Genomic DNA, 17,794 nt, shown 5'->3' on the forward strand with positions numbered 1-17,794 from the left:
ACACACACACACACACACCATCAGCATGGTTCTGGCCCGGTGCTACTTTGTACCTTGTGGGGAATGTCTGATTGTTCGACTATTAATAGCAGTGACTGTAGAGCCTGACTGGGATCTGTGGATCAGCTCCGAGGGGGAAAGCACCACACTGCAGGGTTTAACACGTCTCTGTTTGTGTGTGTCTTTGTGCACCAGTGCACACTTCTTTTAGGTTAGCCTTATCCGCATGACACTTTCCTCATTATCTCCAACATAATATAGCCTTGGGCAACACGGTGAGTTTATGGCTCTGAGTGAGGCCTCTATTCCACAGTTTTCAGTGGCTATCTTATTCATCTGACAGCCTTTTGAACTGACTTAAGTGAGACTTTGTGAAAGTGTCAAACTTTTATTATTTTTTTTTTATTTCTTCTTCTTTTTTCTTTTTTTTTAATTCGAGTTAGCAAAGAGACATAGCCAGTGTCACAAAACATGTCAGAGCTTTGTTTTTGTTGGCTGAAAGAACAAGACCACTTTTGTTCTCGTACTGTCAGCACAACCTCGTTGCGCTGAGCAAACACACACGCATACACAAACACACTCACACACACACACGGTAGTTTGTCTTTGGGAGCCATGACCAACTGTGGCACATTTACTGGCAGAGGCTAAAGTACTCGTGCCATTTCCCACGTCTTTGCCCGCAGAGAGTTTGTTTGGCAGAGGATGGAGCTCACTATATTACATGTTATTGAAATTTACTGCCTCATATATGCATGGACACATTTGCTCTTGTATAATTTTCCTACCTCCGTTTCAGAAAGAAAATTCCTCATCTCTTTTCCTCTGTCATCCTTTTGTTGTCCCCGCTTTCTGTAACGTTTAAGAACACTCTTATCATCAGCTGTTTTTAATCTTCCGGGGAATTAAACATGAGTGCTCTTTCTCGTTGTCACCTAACATGAAAACTGTTGCTTGCACTGCACCACTCTCTAAAGAGGATTAGGACAGTGTATGTGTGGTGCACCATATTTCCTCCACAGACAGTTTTGCATCGAATGCAGACTGTGGAACTAGTTGAGTTTAACTTCGAGGCTTTGGTTCCCTCCCTCCACTCGAATCTGCATGAGTCACTGTGGACTACAGCTGATGGAAATCAAATGAGACTGTGCGGAGCGGGACTGTAGCGTTGCTTAGGCTGTATGGGTGGAGGAGTGTTTGGGGGGAAGGGTGGGTTTACTTAATGACATGGAAAAAAGGGCTTTATGCTAATGACTGTCTAAATTTATCTCTGTGTGTGTAGACACACACAAGCAGATGCACACACATGCTGAGATGGGAACTCACCCGTCACAGCGAGTAAAGGGAGGCTTTGTGCAGGAAGGAACTATTTTAGTCCCTGGGTGTTAAACACAGACTGCACACATGGAGAGGACAGGAATACTCTTCATGAAAAGTGATATTACCCCTGTGAGTGTGTATGTGTGTGTACCTGTGCTACTTAGGCTTACTGGAGTGAAATTTTGTCATTCCTTAAGCAAAGATCTCATCTATGGAAAAGGTGTTGGCACCAACAGACAGCAGGTCAAACTCATCAAGGCAGTCTTTAGATGTTTATCTCTCACGGTAACCCACGGGAACCTTTTGTATTGCATTTTCCCCACTCTTATCATAACACACAGTTTGACACAAGTGGGTAAATAAGCCCTTTAGTAGACTCGATGCAAATTCTCACTTCTGCTTAGCATTCGTGCTTTATACCTGAGGCGTGTGTCTGTGATTGTGAGCCTGTCATCGGTTTCCTCATAGGCCACATGTAGATTTCCACATAAACACTACTAATCACATCCTGAGTTTATTGGCGGTTAGTCACACAGGTGATATGGATATCAGAGTCTGTCTGTCAGTCAGTTGCTCTGAATTTTTTAAAAAGTCAGTTTTTTTCAATTACAGTCTGCAGACATTATTTTCTTTAGTGTGACTGTACTATTACTTGGCAAATGTTAGCATGCTAAATGAGTAACATCTCAGACCCCTTGTGACCCCTTGGCAGTTACTGGTTGCTAAATGGTTGGCAAGTGGTTGCGGCAGTTGGTGAAACTAGTTACAAAATGAGTGCTGCCCCACAAATATTCTTGTGAATGGTTTTGTCATTAAACGCTAGATTGCTGTGAATGCCCGCGGTTTGTATGGAAGATGCCGACTAGTCTGCAAAGGTGTCCAACTCCTCACTTAGTAGCAGTGAAACTTGGGGAAAAATGCAAAAACAAACAGGAAATGGCAAAAGTAAATTTCGCACCTTTTTAAGCATGTTGGCTGAGTGGTGAGAAGGTGAATGGTCAACAGGAACCACTGGTCAAGCAGTCAGGAAGTGGATATTTTCCGTGGGGACCAGACATTGCGATGGTGTCACTGAATGAAGACTGTAAACACTATAGCTGCATAACTTGTGAGCATGACATAATTGTTTTAATGTTAACATTTAGCTCAAAGCACAACTGTGTTTCAGGGCAGCGTGAAACTGTCGCTAGCATGGTTGCAGTCTCTTACTGTTGTTTTTGTGGAAAAGAGAAAAAAGATAAGCTTTGCCCAGAGTATAATAAAGGACTTGCCGCCCATCCCTTCGTTCCTGTACTATCCCTACTTTCTTTCCTCACAGCCTCCCTGCTCAGCTGCAGCTCCTCTCCAACACAAAATTCCTGGCTGATGAGACAGATAAAAACCTGAACAGAGCGGGAAGTAGTTGCTTTATAGACATGCTTTAAAATCCAGATTGTGGGTGAGGATATCATTTTGGTGATAAACGAACTGGAAAAACTGGAAAAAGATCAGCCCCGAAGGCCTTTATGTTTCCTCATATGCATGCAGGCACCCATACATGGACACTGGGTTTGACTTGGTAATGAGCTTCAGGAAACAGGCTTATCTGTCTTCAGCATTCACAGTGATTTCCTGCCTTCCTTTCAGCTTCTTTCCCAGTGCCAGTTTGTGTCAGTCTATAATATAGCGTCTTTAAGCTGAGCTGAACTGAGCCCTGTGCCACAGCTGCCAGGAAAAACTGCCTGACAGCTTATGGCCTCTAAGCGCTGGCTGCACACTGGCACTTGCTACCTATCAAAACATCCGTATGTTGCCTGTCTCTGTGATCTGTACACTCTGTAATGACATGTGATTGATTTGCTGAGACATCCCTGTTTGACATTGTATGCTGAAGACAAAGGATGGAAGGGGCTTTAGCTTCACAATGGTTCTCACCAGGCCTCATTGGAGCCACTTCTCAGCTTCAGAAGTAAATATTCTGTCAGTAGCAGGCATGGACATGGCACCTTACCAGCATCTCAGATCTGCAACTTTTTGTTTTTGGGGTCTTCCTCCCCCTTTCCCAAGCTGGTCTGTGTCCCTTTTTTCCTTGTCATAAATGCAGTGCATTTATCCAGAATAGCATTTTCTCCTCTTTCATCCCCTTGAATCTTGAACGATTCTGCAGCACAGATATTCTGCCTTAGTTTCTGAAACAATAAGAGTGCTGTACCCCAGGGTAAGGTTGACTTCAGAGTGAATCAATAATGGAAGAGGGGATCCATGTATTATGAATGAAGGAACAACGTACCTCGGCACAGGAGCTTGTCTACTGCAAAGTGTTTATTCAATAAACAACCATCCCAGGCCAAGAGAAAACACATTTAGCCTAATCTTTTAACAAATCCTGTGACTATCAAGTCTGATATTGCTTTTCTTTTCTTTTTGGCATGTGGCGGCTTCTATAACGATATAACTTTGTTGCAAAGTACTGCATGCAACCCAGAGGGAACACTGGTTCCTACATATCCCAGAATTCCTTAGATTTATGTCAAAGGCAGAGGGCTCTGGTTGAAAGCACCTTTTTAAAGCGAAGAAGGGGGAAAAAAATCACAGATGCTACAGTGTCCATTCACAGTGTAAAATCACATCTGCGAGTGAAATGTAGCAAGTTTGCTTGTCATCTGGTCTCATTGTGTAAGTGCTGCCTGGGTGAAAGAACCGTTCCGAAAATGGTTATGTTTTCCCTGACAGCTTATTTCTCAACTGCTGGCATTAATTTCTAATGTCAATCTCCTACATGATTTCACAGATTCTGCAGGAGCTCTTGTAATTGACTTGTGAGCAATAATAATATATCTTTCCCACTGAGCTGAACACACAGCACTGAGCGGTGAGAGGTACTGCAAGCTGTAGCTTTTGTCTATAAAAGGATTCCGATTAACTAACATATGGTGCAGAAACACTTTGAGAATATGAATGCAAATGCTCTCATTTCCAATAAGCCACCAGTTAGTGGGGAGCCGCTCTTTAAAGTGGTCATGTATGTGCGCTTACTTTTAGCTATTCAGTGTAGATGTTGCACAGCATTCTCACAATGAACTCTGTGTGAATCAGTTAGTCAATGTTTGGCAACTATAAAAGACTCTCAGGTGCTTTCTTTAGAAATGAACCCCTTCATTACTCATTAATTCAATCTTTTCCATCTCAGATAACAATCAACAGGTAAAGTAGCAAGTATGTAATAAAAAAGTCATCTTTACTATTAAGGAGACTTTTTCTTGCAAGGACTTTAGTCCTTGAAGTAAATTTGTAAGTATACATTTGGTCTTAATCCTGCAGATTTTTCATGAACTCTCCTGTTCTCCTTTAGTCCTGGGCAGTGTTGGGTAAGTTACTTTAAAATAGTAACTGAGTTACATTACTAGTTACTTCTCTCAAAAGTAACTCAGTTACTTCAAGTTACTCGTTACTTTCAAAGTAACTAGTTACTAGGGAAAGTAACTTTGGTTTTACTCAGAATTCTCTTGTTAATGTGTTTCTTCCATAACTTTGCCAGTCTTCTAGCTTGCTTACTTGCCACAGTGCACTGTGCCACCTACCAATAGAAAGGAAAAGATAATGTGCATATTTCCACGAGAGAAATCCCATGCCTGGACCGTCATTGACTGCTGCCATGATTCTAGCCTACGTCACAGCGTCATGTGCGCCTTTTACATCAACACAAAAACTGCAGTCGTGGTGCTTTTGATTGTACTCAGAACTCGGAAATTCTGCCTTCTGAATAGGAAGATGTAGGTAACACCAGACTGCAGATGAGCTGCATACAGGGCTGGACTGGGACAAAAAAATTGGCCCGGGCATTTTGACTAGAGACCGGCCGCCATTATAGCAAAAATCATAAAGCCTTTGAATGAAAATAAACACTGTTGTGACAGTGATGTACACTGTTTTGATGGTATATATGCATCAATCTATCAATTGTTTGTTGTAAGATTCAGATAATTATTTTTTAAAAGCGAGACATTTTAAATGAGAATAAAAAGAAAAGTATTTCTTTGTGCCCCCCATTCCCTGTTAATGCCCTACCTGCCCCCCTGGCAACACTTTGCTAGACCCGCCCCTGCACAGTTACCAGCTGTCAGCTACTTAGAAAAGGATCCTGGTGTTATTTGTCTCTCAGAAACAGTTCATAACTTCAACTCATTCATGCCACCTAAAAGGTAAACCTGTTTCTCCATCACCTGCTCAGCTCTGATGATCCAGTAAGGACATCTCCTGGTTTCATCTTCATGTTTCCCTCTCACCAGATAACCAAACCATATCATGACCAGCAAACATCAGCTGATACTAGAAATTAATATTAAATAAATTCTAACAACAGCTGATCAAGCTTAAACATGCTGCTGTTGTTTAGCGCGACATCCGCTGGTTTCCTCTTTCTGGCGCAAAGTGGGCGATAAACAAACGAGAGAGCCGATCAGCTGATCATTGATCAGTTTCATGATTGAAGTAGAAACAGGAGAGGGAGGGGGGAGAATGAAAGAAGAAGAGGCAGCTGTGCAGCGTAAACACAGAATAACTCCAGCTTTGTGCCTTTTTCATTGTAGCTGAATTACGGGACAAACTGTTCCTTTTCACCTCAATAAGAAACGCGTAATATTTTCTCTGAATACCAGACGGGACGGTTGGCAACTCTAATAACTTATGAACAAAATAAAGTTCAACATCAGTAACATAGCACCCACCCAGCTGTATAGAAACTCCGTCATGCTAGCTAGCACGCAGTACGGAAAAAGTCAGAATAACGAAAATAAACTCCACCTAAACTTGGTTTATATCTGACCCAGAGAGACTGCAGGTCATAACTTCTTACCTGAAGTTCAGTTCACACTTGGACCGGCGGCCGCCTCGGGTCTCATTTCCTTCTGTGTCCCTTTCCCTCCTCCAACTGCTGGCCTCCACCACTTGCTAATATTACTGAATCTGTGGAAGCTCCGCGATAGCCACCACACGAAGTAACGAGTAACGACCCTTTCTAAATCCTAGTAACGACTAACGCGTTCCTGGTTTTGGCATAATAACTAGTTACCGTGCTCGTTACCACAATAATAACGTAGTTATTGTAACGCGTTATTTAATAACGCGTTAGTCCCAACACTGGTCCTGGGTCCTCTGTTCTTTATTTGTCCTAATTAAATAGCTTGGAAGCGTAATAGGTGAACAACTGCAATCTCATTTCTCAGTTTAAGAATAAATGATTGACAGTTCTCAGTTGGCCCGCTTGAGGTTTTGCCACAAATGGTCACCCACAGCTCCGCTTCACTGTTGACTCACACAATGCTGTCTGTCTGTCTGTCTGTCTGCCACGCCCTTTCCTTGCTCTTAGGGCAATATTTTGATATCCAGGGAGGGGCCAATTCACACTTCTTGATTTTCCAGCTAGTCAGCAAAGGATGTTGTAACTTCCTTCAGTACAAATCCAGAGTCGAGGGGTTGTGGCTGTAATAATCTAAGATCTAATTTAAGATGCATACCTGTGGTTTGACATACTTTCAATGCTCATTGGAGTCATGCACATTTAAACGCTCCTAAAAACTAGTTGGGTTCCCACAGAAACATTCAACTAGTTGACTTTAACTGCTATTTTTGTCTTACTGGAACACTTGGATAAATCAGTGACTATAGTAAAATGTGGGCTGTTTGTTGCTTTGCATATCAGCCTGTTACCCCGTGGGCCGGTGTACAGGCACACAAGTCATATTCAGCAAGTGAGCAGCTTGAAGGTAATCAAAGTGTAAAGCAACATCCAAAGCTGTGGACTGGCTAAACACTGTGCAAAGAAAGAGGCTTGCATGAGAAGGGGTGGGTGGAGAGGGAGTCAGAGAAGGTTGGTTTAATGTGATTTCTTGTCATTACATTAGGGCATCTTATTTTATTTTTAGCACTTGAGCTTTAGAGAATTAGAAGCAATCTGCAAATGAACTGCGGCTTAATTTTGCCAAATTTGTTGCGCTAGAGTGCTACTCGGTTATTACTACAAGTCAGGGGATGATTTAGGTTGAAACTGGGCCTTTTCCCTGTTAACCATAGCTGAAAGATGGAAATGACAGACACTGTCAATAAAACTTATCTTTATTGGCACACAGCTGGGTGCGGTTGTTTGTCTTTCATCCATATGAGACAGATAAATGACTCATAGTCTTCTTTTGGCAGCCGTGGAGCTAAAATGACACATTTCTTCCCAGCGGATTGCTTGGATTTGTTTGCTTTTGGGCTAAGCTGAAGGAGTATCAGCATCAGGACCTGCACACAGCCATCTGGTTTAGCTTCTCCTGCTTGATTATTTGTTAATTACACTCATCTCAGTGCCAACTGGTTTCCCCCTTTTAAACAATATCACTCGTAACAATAGAAGAACAAAGCAGGGTAGCTTCTATTGTTGAGGCTCATATACATTGTGTGTGTGTGTGTGTCTGTGTGCGCATGGAGAAACAAAAGCCCTGATATTTTCAACCAACTAGCATCTGATATGAAACTCTCAGGCTAATGCTGCAGATGATTTGTGGCTACATAGCCCTGCAGACGCGAGGGCTTTAGTACTTAGGGCTATATCTGTCCCCCTCCCTTTCTCTCTCATCAATCATGCAGGATCCATAGATAATGGATGGCGCTCATGGTGTTGCTTGTCTTTTACCGTTCACTGGCCAGACGGATCTGTTAACATGACCTATATACATTGGCGGGCTGTCATGTATTCAGACATGCATCGCTTAACGTGACATCAAACAAATGTGGGCTTAGTGCTTAACAGTCTGTTTCCCTTTACAATGTACTGATGTTTGAAATTTGTTTTGTATCTGTAGTTCATTTGCATCTGCCAAAGGAGGCTGAGGGCAGAGATGGACTTGGAGAGGCAATAAAGAAGTTACCGTGCAGCCTTCTGCTTTGCATTTGTGAGGGTGTATGTGGAATAGGCCTGTGCAATGTGCAATGACATGCTTCTATATTGCAGAAAACGTATGATGTTATAGAAAAACTATTATTAAAGATATCATAAGGTTAGGTTCTGAGGTTGCAGAGGTGAGGGTGTGGTGGTTCTTTCTTCTCCCCATATTCACAGTAAAGCTTCTAGCTAGCTATACTGTCATCCTCTTCTTTATTTCTATTTTAAAAAATAGTTTTTAAGATCATCACTGTTTAGAAAAAAAAAAAGAAACATGGATGGAATGGAAAAAAAAAAGTGAAATGTCAATGAACACAATAATATTTAAGACATGGAAAACCATTGAGTTTAAAAACATTGAAGAACCATAGACAATATAAATGATGTTACCCACTGTTAGTGAAGTCTCTTTATGAAGCCTTGATGAGTGTTTTCGCCATCATCATCTTGGTGTTGATGGTGAATGGCTTTATGAAACTTATACAAAATGGACCTAAAGTTTTCTGCCTTGAAGTGTGTGACTGAGCCCATAAATTCATCAGTATTAACAGAGGTCAAGTCCAAGGGGTTTTAGACTGAAAGTCTTTCACAAAACACATGGTCCCTGCAGGCTACATAAGCATCAGTCATTCTTTGTCACCTTGCCAGAGGGGATCGACTGCTGTCTTGGCCCACGACTAGCTTTGGAAGATTCAGCTATGTGAAGATAATTGGCACATTAAGTTACCAGTAACACTATGTGCAGAGCTTTTCTTATAACTTGTGTGGAACAATTCATATTCTCTGTTTATTAAATCACCTTTATCAAGATTAAAGTACTGTAAAAGACTCTGTTGTGAAGGCTGATTGCACGTACTTAAGCTGTGTTGTAAAATCTTCACTTCGCCTGGGCTTGCCTCTTTGCTGCCCTGCTGCGTGTGTCAGACAAAGAGGAAAGGCTTCAGCGTGGGACAACAAAACATGATAGGGAACAGTTAGCTTTTTATTGTTTATTTGGCTCAGATGCACTGCCTCAATAGTAATTTTAGGGAAAACCCTATGAGATGTTTGCAAGATATGTGTCAATAAAATAAATGTCCTTTCTCATAATGTGTTAGGCATGTTCATGTAGCATTTGTGTAGTGTGGTGAGAGGTTTTACAGCACACATGAAAAGATTATTTAGTTTTCTGTACCAGTATATGACACACGAGGATTTACACTGCGTAAAATGGTTCAGTGTTGCCTGCACATGTTAAAATGATCATAGATCCTTACTCACCTCTTTGTATACTGAAAGACATGTCAACACTTCCAAAACTACTTGAAATATAATGATGACAGACAGTAGGGCTGCACAATTAATCGTTAGAAAATCGCGATCTCAATTCATACTTATGTGTGATCTCATTTCCAAATGACAACGATTTTTTTTTTAAAAAAAGGAAAAAAGATGGCGATTGTACCGCATTTTGATCCGGGACATAATTTGCATGAAAACAAGCACTCACTCTTCCTGCTCAGCAAATGACAAGGGCGGAGCCTTATACCACGTGATACAGAAGCCAGCTGGCAGGGAAAAAACAACGGAGAGACGAAGCTGTAAGGCCAAGAAAGTGGCAGGAGAAAATCTGTCCCTGTCAACCATCCAAACATCAATAACGGGAACCTTATACAGCGCTTCCCTATACCCGTCGAACTCCCGCAGGCACAAAGAAATTACAGAGGCTATCACTTATCACCTGACCAAAGATATGGCTCCCATCAACACTGTGCAAAACGAGGGATTTATGAAAATTATCAACACCCTAGACAAACGCTAGACGGTGCCGTCCCGCAACTATTTTTCTATTGTTGCACTACCTGCTCTATACACGCAGCGTAGAGCAACGGTGGAGACGGAATTTCAAGCAGTACAACATTTTGCTTCAATGACAAAATGTGAGACATTTATTGTTTTGTTATGTTTATTTATTGTTTTCATGTTCTGTCTCAACTGTTACGAAGTTGATGTGCAGTTAAGTGCAATAAATATTTATATTGGAGAAGAAAATCGTGAGAGAATCGTGATCTCAATTCTAAGCAAAAAAAAATCGTGATTCTCATTTTATGCAAAATCGTGCAGCCCTAACAGACAGTGTGAGTCAAACAATTATTACAAGGTTAGCTTGGGCTGTTGTCACAATTGTGTCAAATAGCCTTGATATAGCAAAATCCAGATGGATCAATACCGTATAAGAATCTCTTTTCTATCTTCCACCTGTGTTTGGTGTTACTAATCAAACGGAGAGGTTTCCTTTGCCCCCTCCCACTGGATTCAGTCAATCTCACTATTGACTGGTGTAAAGCCTCTTTGCTGTGCCATTTGGAGACATTAGGAGATGAAACAAGGTCTCAAACACCCACTCTAACACCCTCCAACCCAGCTATGACCTGTCAGACTCATATTATATTATATTATTGTTTTCATAAATAGATGGATATTTTTTGCTTTATTTTTCACTATTAGAGACAATTTAATTGCACAAGGTGGACCACACCTTTGTTTTATGCTCAGTGTCTTCTACTATAATCTTTCATATGCAAGTGATACACAGAAAAAGCATACATTTTTATCATTCATTACTGTGTCTCTGTGCGCAGGTTAACTTTGTGGCATGTCAGCTGTTTGCCCTGCTGATGGCTGTTTGGTTTCGGATCTACCTTCATCCCAGTAAGACCAGTCCCTTCATCAGACATGTGGTGGCCACTCTGTTGGGCTTCTACTTGGCTCTCTTCTGCTTTGGCTGGTGAGTCACCCCTCTGTTTATCCCGCAGCTCTGTTCTTGTCATCAGTGTGCTTTCAGACTCTGCTCCAACCTTCCTTCCTACATTATCACGTTAGTGACTTTGTTTTCCTGCAAACAGAGGGCATGTCCCAGTTTCATGTTATGGCTATGTGCTTTTTTTAAAAAAATTTTTATTTGACTTTACTTATGGTTCAATTATCAGTATATAGTATGTTATGTAATGTTATATAATACAAGAAATGTTATGTAATGAAGTGTTAATTTCTACTTAAGTTATTTTTCTACATTTCCCAGAATGCTTCTTCCTAAATCAGGACGTACGTGAACAGTTCACCCTCTGCTGGTTTTGCTAAACTAGCATTCATTTTTACACGTAGGTAGTGACTTTCTATCAAAACAAGTCGTTTTGATAGAAAGTCAGCTTTTAAAAATGGTGACACAGACACCCACATTTGCTTCTTGTTTGGGTTTCGTCTGTCACAGAAATTAAGCCAAAAAAAGCTAGACTCCCAAACCATTTTGGATTTCATCCCTCTTGCAGCAGTACTTATTTTCCAGTGTCATGGTTTCCGTTGGCCTTTGTTGTCCTTGTAAATATGAATGCGTGCCAAACGTTAAGTCACAACTTGAGGTGCGCCTTGGCGTTGTTTTGGCTTTTCGTGCACCCCCCTACACACACGCACATAATTTTTTTTTTTTTTTAACCTGGTGTGTCCAGGGCATTTTGGATCTGTGCAAGCAGGTCAGAATCTACTTGAGTGTAGAGATGCCAAATGGTGCCAAATGGCAAAGAAGGAGATTGGTTTTAAAAAGAAACCTCTCTGATGGCTTTCTTTCCAATGTCGTTTTCTGGTCTATTTGAATTTCTTAATCACCTGCAGTGTTTATTCTGTTTAAATTGAACTCTGGTTCATTTTCCTGTTGATGCATTTCATTTATGCAGGTGTGAACACAGTAATCACACCCTGGTGCTGACCAAAACAATTGCACCAAGACCCTTTGAGGAAGTGGTCTCAGTGCGTTTCAAAATGAATTTCACAGCGGTTCATTTATGGCGTGAATGTGATTTGACCTTGATCCTAACAAGCTACCAGGTGTACGTTACAAGGTTGAACTAAAACAACTTCCCAAAGCCACGTCTGCTTTTTCCTCCAAGATGCAGCAATGCACTACAGATGTGCAAAGGTTCGTATAAGCTACCAACTAACCACAAAATGAACGTAAACGCTCCGTGTTCTCCAGTAGTCTAGAACATTTTCACGTGGTTTGTAGTGATGAATTTTGGTTCGCTTGGAGTGCACTTGGATTTTTCTTTGTGTGAAGAGAAACCAAACAAGGGAGAGATTAAAAGTTAACAAATTCATCAGCTGATTCACACTAGAGTAAACAAACTATAGGTGTGAAAAACAAAATGTCACTGCTGGTTTTTACTCTGTTGCTTTAAGAAAATTCTTACCCTACTACCTCTACTGCACACAAATGGTTTACAATGAATGATAACCCTCAAGTGTCGTGCTCATATACAATAAGATTGTTGCTAAAACTACTAAAATGCTCATCAAACACTAGTAAAATCTGTTAGCGTGCAAAGAAACCAAATAATCAGTTAAACTGAATACCACAGTGACACTCTTTGGTCTGCCTATGGCCTGATTATTGTAGTTTATTTGTGTTGATGTTACTATACCAAAAATGAAACCAGACTTCCTGCATATTTGTCGGTGGTTGTTCGGAGGTTAGGTTTGATAGTACGATTGCCTCATTCGTTATTCCGGGCTTTTTTTGGGTTTTTTTTTTTTTTAAATTCTGTACTCATTTGTTTGTCTGCTGTTTGCCTGCCATCGTCTTTGCACTCCCTTGTCACTTCTGCCACTACCTTCACAGCCCTTCATGCCAAAGCAAAGTAATCGATTGGGTAGTAACTGCTGTCTCATTAGGAAGCTGTTGTCCTGTATTAGACCATCTACTGTACCTCTGGCACATTGCCACTGTGTGCGTGCGTGTGTGTATATATAGCAAACGCAGGAAACACTTGTTTCCTCCTAATCAGACTTCAAGCTGCACAGCAAGTGAGAAAGTGATAGCCAGATAAAGTGTTATCTGATCATCACACCGATGGGGTCTTATGTCACTTTACCAACAGACTGTTTATGACTGAGCTGACACCAAGCTGCAGATGGATGATAGTCAATCATATAGTATCAGAAACACTCTCTTTATGTACAGTGACATGAAAAAGTATTTGTTTTGGTTTCTTTTGGATATTTGCCACACTTAAATGTTTCAGATCATCAAACAAATGTTAATGTTAGACAAGGATAACCAAAGCTGATGGAGTTGTCAGCCTGGTGGGAGGGTGGTTGGCATGGTAACCCAACTTTGTGAACATTCTCAAATTGATGCTATTGGTGCCACTACTAGAAATCTGTTTGATTCTCTGTGACCCTGACTTCAAAGTCAAGGTCATATGACTGCAAGGTCAGAGGTCAAGTTTTCTTAAAAGACTTGTGAATCCAAGAACTCAAGAAGAAAGTCACCTAGAAACTTCAAACTTAGACCACAGGTGCATCTACGTGGAGGGTGAGGGGTAGCACTAGTGGCCTTTAGTATTTTAAAATGATGATTTCATTTATTAAGGGAAAAACGTTATCCAAAAATAGAACCAAAATAGAAAATCATCAACATCTGTCAGTCTGGAAAGGGTTACAAAGCCATTTGTACAGCTATGGGACTCCAGCCGACCACAGTGAGAGCCACTGTACACAAATGGAGAAACCATGGAACAGTAGGGAACCTTTACAGGACTGAACAGCCTATGAAAATCACTCCAACAGTGCATCGACAATTCATCCAGGAGGTCACAGAAGAACCTGGAACAACTGTACGTCTTACTAGTCTCAGTTAAGGTTGGTGTTGATGATTCATGGTAAATGGTAAATGGCCTGCATTTGTATAGCGCTTTTCTAGTCCCTAAGGACCCCAAAGCGCTTTACACTACATTCAGTCATTCACCCATTCACACACAGGCGATGGCAAGCTACATTGTAGCCACAGCTGCCCTGGGGCGCACTGACAGAGGCGAGGCTGCCGGACACTGGCGCCACCGGGCCCTCTGACCACCACCAGTAGGCAAACATGGGGTTAGTATCTTGCCCAAGGATATTTGGCATGCAGCCAGAGGGCAGCCTGGGATCGAACCACCGACCTTCTGATTAGTGGCTGACCTGCTCTGCCACCTGAGCTACAGCCACCAACCTTAAGAAACAGAATGGGATCCATGGGAGTGTTACAAGGAGAAAACCAATGCTGACCAAAAAGAACTCAAAGGCTCATCTCACATTTGCCAAAAGCACAATGGGATGGTATTCTGAGAACTGATGAGATACAAATTTAACTTTCTGGAAGGTGTGAGTCATGTCACATCCGGAGTAAAACTAACATAAAAAGAACATCGTACCAACAGTCAAACACGGTGGTTGTAGTGTGATGGTCTGGAGCTGCTTTGAAGCTTTAGGATCTGAATGACTTGCTATAATTAATAGACTTATGAACTCTGCTCTGTACCAGAAAATCCTGAAGGAGATGTGTGGACATATTATATCTGGCAGCCTAATCAGTTTAATGTAAGTTTTGAAGCTGGCAACCACAGATGTTTTCAAAATTCAGGCAAAACACAGGCTGTGGTTATCCATGTGGATGCACTGCAATTTCTAAATCACAAGGCCCCGTGGCAATAACGGTCCCAAGTGGACTTAAATTTATTTTTGTAAATGAACAGCATTTGACTTCAACCACAGGCTACTTGGAAAAGTCGTCTCAAGCAAGGCTGTGGAACTTATCATCAGATACTGGCAACAGGGGAAGTGTAGTTATAAAGGAAGTGAAACACCGACTTAGTCCGACAACACAAGAGATGTGCGCAAACTTCATTTTTTCTGGCCAAAACCAGTCGTCTATTTTAGCACAAAGGGGCCAAATAGTCACTATTTGATATTTACCTCTGTGAGCGCCCGCCAAAGAGTTTTATTGTCTGCAGTAATTAGTAGGTAATAAAAAGACTATACACCCATAGAAATGTCATTAAGAAGATACGTTTTATGGAGGTAATATATAGCATTTATTGTACTTGGCTCAGTATTCCCAGTTAAGTGTTTTATGTTGCTAAGACTGAATTAGCCGCTAATCACAGGGTAAAAAGGTTGAACTTGACAAGTGGAATTGGTGATAAACATGTAATGTAGAGGAAGGAAAGGGCATTAAATGCATGAATGCATCAATAGTTTTTTTGTTTTGTTTTTTTTGGGTGTATGCTTTTTTTCAGGGGGCATATATGATGGCTTTCGTCATGGCTTTCATAGCACACAGACATTCTGCTGCTGCTCTGTGTTAGAGCCCTCGACTGCTGGTCTTAAAGGAGCTTCCTTCCAAATGCTCCAGGCTGACTGGTTTCTTTTAGGTTGTATTTCCTCTCTGCCAGAAACATACGCTTTTTCCTCAATGCTGCTGGACAAACATTTAGAACTGATTATTTAGTACGTTTCAGGCAAACTGGTTGGAGTCTCTTTGTATAAGAATTTTATTGCCTTTTCCCCTCTCGGACTCTTAACCCTTGTATTTTCAGTTAATTCCATTCACCCACCCCTATGATCTCTTGTTCCTCGCCAGCCCTGATAGACGTGTTGTCTTTGTTGAGTCACAGCTAACACACTGTGACATCTCTCCTCTCCTGGAGGGCTTGACGTCTGTAGGATCACACACTGCGCCCTTCAAAGATCCATCCGGTAGCTGCTGCCACTGCTGAACTGTTTGTGCCTCGCACAAAGGGAGAGAGGTGGATATATGGCAGAGTTGGTTTAATATCTTGTTAGTACGTGCTGTTACTAACATGTTAATTAAGAACATAGTGTGATGTTATGGTCACATTCCTTGCCCTGTGACTAAAGATGACGACACTTTACTAGTTACAAAGGTCTGTCCTCACATGGTTGCTGGTGTGACTATGCTTTGTAATGCTGTAATTTCCTCTTCCTTACAACTATACAGGTAGATAAATAAACAGTGGTATTTATTATTTGTGGTATCTGTCTCTCTACAGGTATTCCCTTCATTTCCTGGTCCAGAGTGGCCTGTCTTACAGTGTGATGGTGTTTGCTGGGCTGGAGAACATGCACAAGTAAGAAGAAAACTCACAAACCTATAAAAAAATCTGTTTGATTTAATAAACCCTGAAACCAAAACTTGAAGTTTGCTGCACTTGAATCTTGTCATTAATGTTACATTAGATATTGGACTGTTTTAAGGCTTCATGTGCTTTATCTGTTTAGGGCACATAGGCCTAAGTCACACTGATACTGATTCTGCTCCCGGGCTTCTGTGTCCATGCCTCATGAAGACAAACACACACACTCAGACGCACAGGCATATTCACATTGGCTTAGATGTTATTTTTGCTAGAATTCAAGGTTATGAGTGCAGGTGTGAACATTGGATGTTTCCCCCTGGGAAGATCGCTCTAAATGGATACTAAGGAAATATTCATCACAACAGCTGCTCTCAGAAAGAAAAGGCTCCAAACCCAGTGACAGAATGGAAATGACAACTTTGGTTAACTAGATGAGTAACACGTTTTGACATGCATCACCCTTTGCAAGAGGTTCAACTCTTATTGTCCTTTGTAGCCCAGTGTTGTGTCTTTGCAGGTTGGTACATAAGCGCAGTCCACTCCCTCTTGCGGTAACACTTATGAAACCTTCACCTGCATTATATTTTTACATAACAAATTAGTTATTATCAGTCTAATAAGCTGAGATCGAGCTGGGGGTTTGTGCCAAGTGGCTGGACACGTCAGTCTGAACTTTAGATCGCAACCTTTGTTCTTTGAACTATTTCTAACATAGCAGCTTATGTAAACTTTAAAATATCTCAACACATAAAAGTGTGCCACTGGTAAAACGTTTACCTTAATGCCCTCTTTTCTTTTTTTAAAACTTGTCTGCAGTAATCAACCTAAGGAAATAATCTTTTGTCCCCTTTAATGGAGGCTTGCAGTGAATTATTATAAAGCTAAATACACTATTTTTTTTTTTTCCACTGTGAAACTTCAAGCTGCCATGAAAACACTGAGGGCAAATCGACATATTCTCCAGTGTTTAAAAAAAAAAAAAAATGCCAATCCATAGTAGGGGACATAAATGACATCCTGGATTTCAGCTGCCATCTGTGACAGATGGGGAAATCTAACGAACCCATACACAACATACAGTGAGGAAGGTCAAGCATACAGGGAGCTCAGTATGACAGCTTTTTGGGTCTAAGTGTGGATCGAACCCAAGTCTGGCTGTAGTCTGACTAGAGGTGCTTTGTTTAGTTACTATTCATCACGTGAGCTCCAGATCTCTTTCACTCCCAGCTCCCTGCTGTCTTTGACGGCTCACCTGTTGGATGTGGCAAATGACGGGGAATGTTCTAGATGCATTCCAACTTGCCTCGAGCGTGAACACAGCACTGCCTGCTGGTTGACGGCAAAGAGGGAGAACTGTGACATTGTTAGATATAGTGTAACTAATGAAAGAGGCTATCAGAGTAATGAAAGAGCCCACTTACAGGGATACTGGCAGTAAAAAAGAATTGTAACAAGTCAGACTTCTACAGAAATGAGAGAAAAACTGCTGTCTTGATGCAAATGTGTTGGTACCTGATCTTTATAGTTTTCAGCTTTTGAGCCTTAAAATGAGGTAATTGTATCTAATTGGCTCTTTTACAGCATGTAGCTACTTAAAGCTGTTTAATCAATTGGGTTGTTT

At 41.3% G+C, this 17,794-nt stretch overlaps 2 protein-coding genes across 3 annotated transcripts in view; one reads left to right on the forward strand and one right to left on the reverse strand.

Moving 5' to 3' along the window:
* The window catches only part of asap2a (ArfGAP with SH3 domain, ankyrin repeat and PH domain 2a), an 88,638-nt gene extending 82,402 nt beyond the window's left edge, over positions 1-6,236 (reverse strand). The window contains exon 1 of the mRNA XM_082516661.1: positions 6,155-6,236. The gene's annotated coding sequence lies outside the window, so the exon portion shown is untranslated. The remainder of the gene's footprint in view (positions 1-6,154) is intronic.
* mboat2a (membrane bound O-acyltransferase domain containing 2a) overlaps positions 1-17,794 on the forward strand; it is a 45,053-nt gene that overhangs the window by 10,685 nt on the left and 16,574 nt on the right. For both annotated transcript variants that reach the window (XM_082516663.1, XM_082516664.1), the window contains 2 exons: positions 10,846-10,991; positions 16,087-16,164. In XM_082516663.1, the coding sequence (XP_082372789.1) occupies positions 10,846-10,991; positions 16,087-16,164 (224 nt within the window). The remainder of the gene's footprint in view (positions 1-10,845; positions 10,992-16,086; positions 16,165-17,794) is intronic.

The sequence above is a fragment of the Aulonocara stuartgranti genome (assembly GCF_965226115.1).
Source record: "Aulonocara stuartgranti genome assembly, chromosome: 19".
NCBI lineage: Eukaryota > Metazoa > Chordata > Actinopteri > Cichliformes > Cichlidae > Aulonocara > Aulonocara stuartgranti.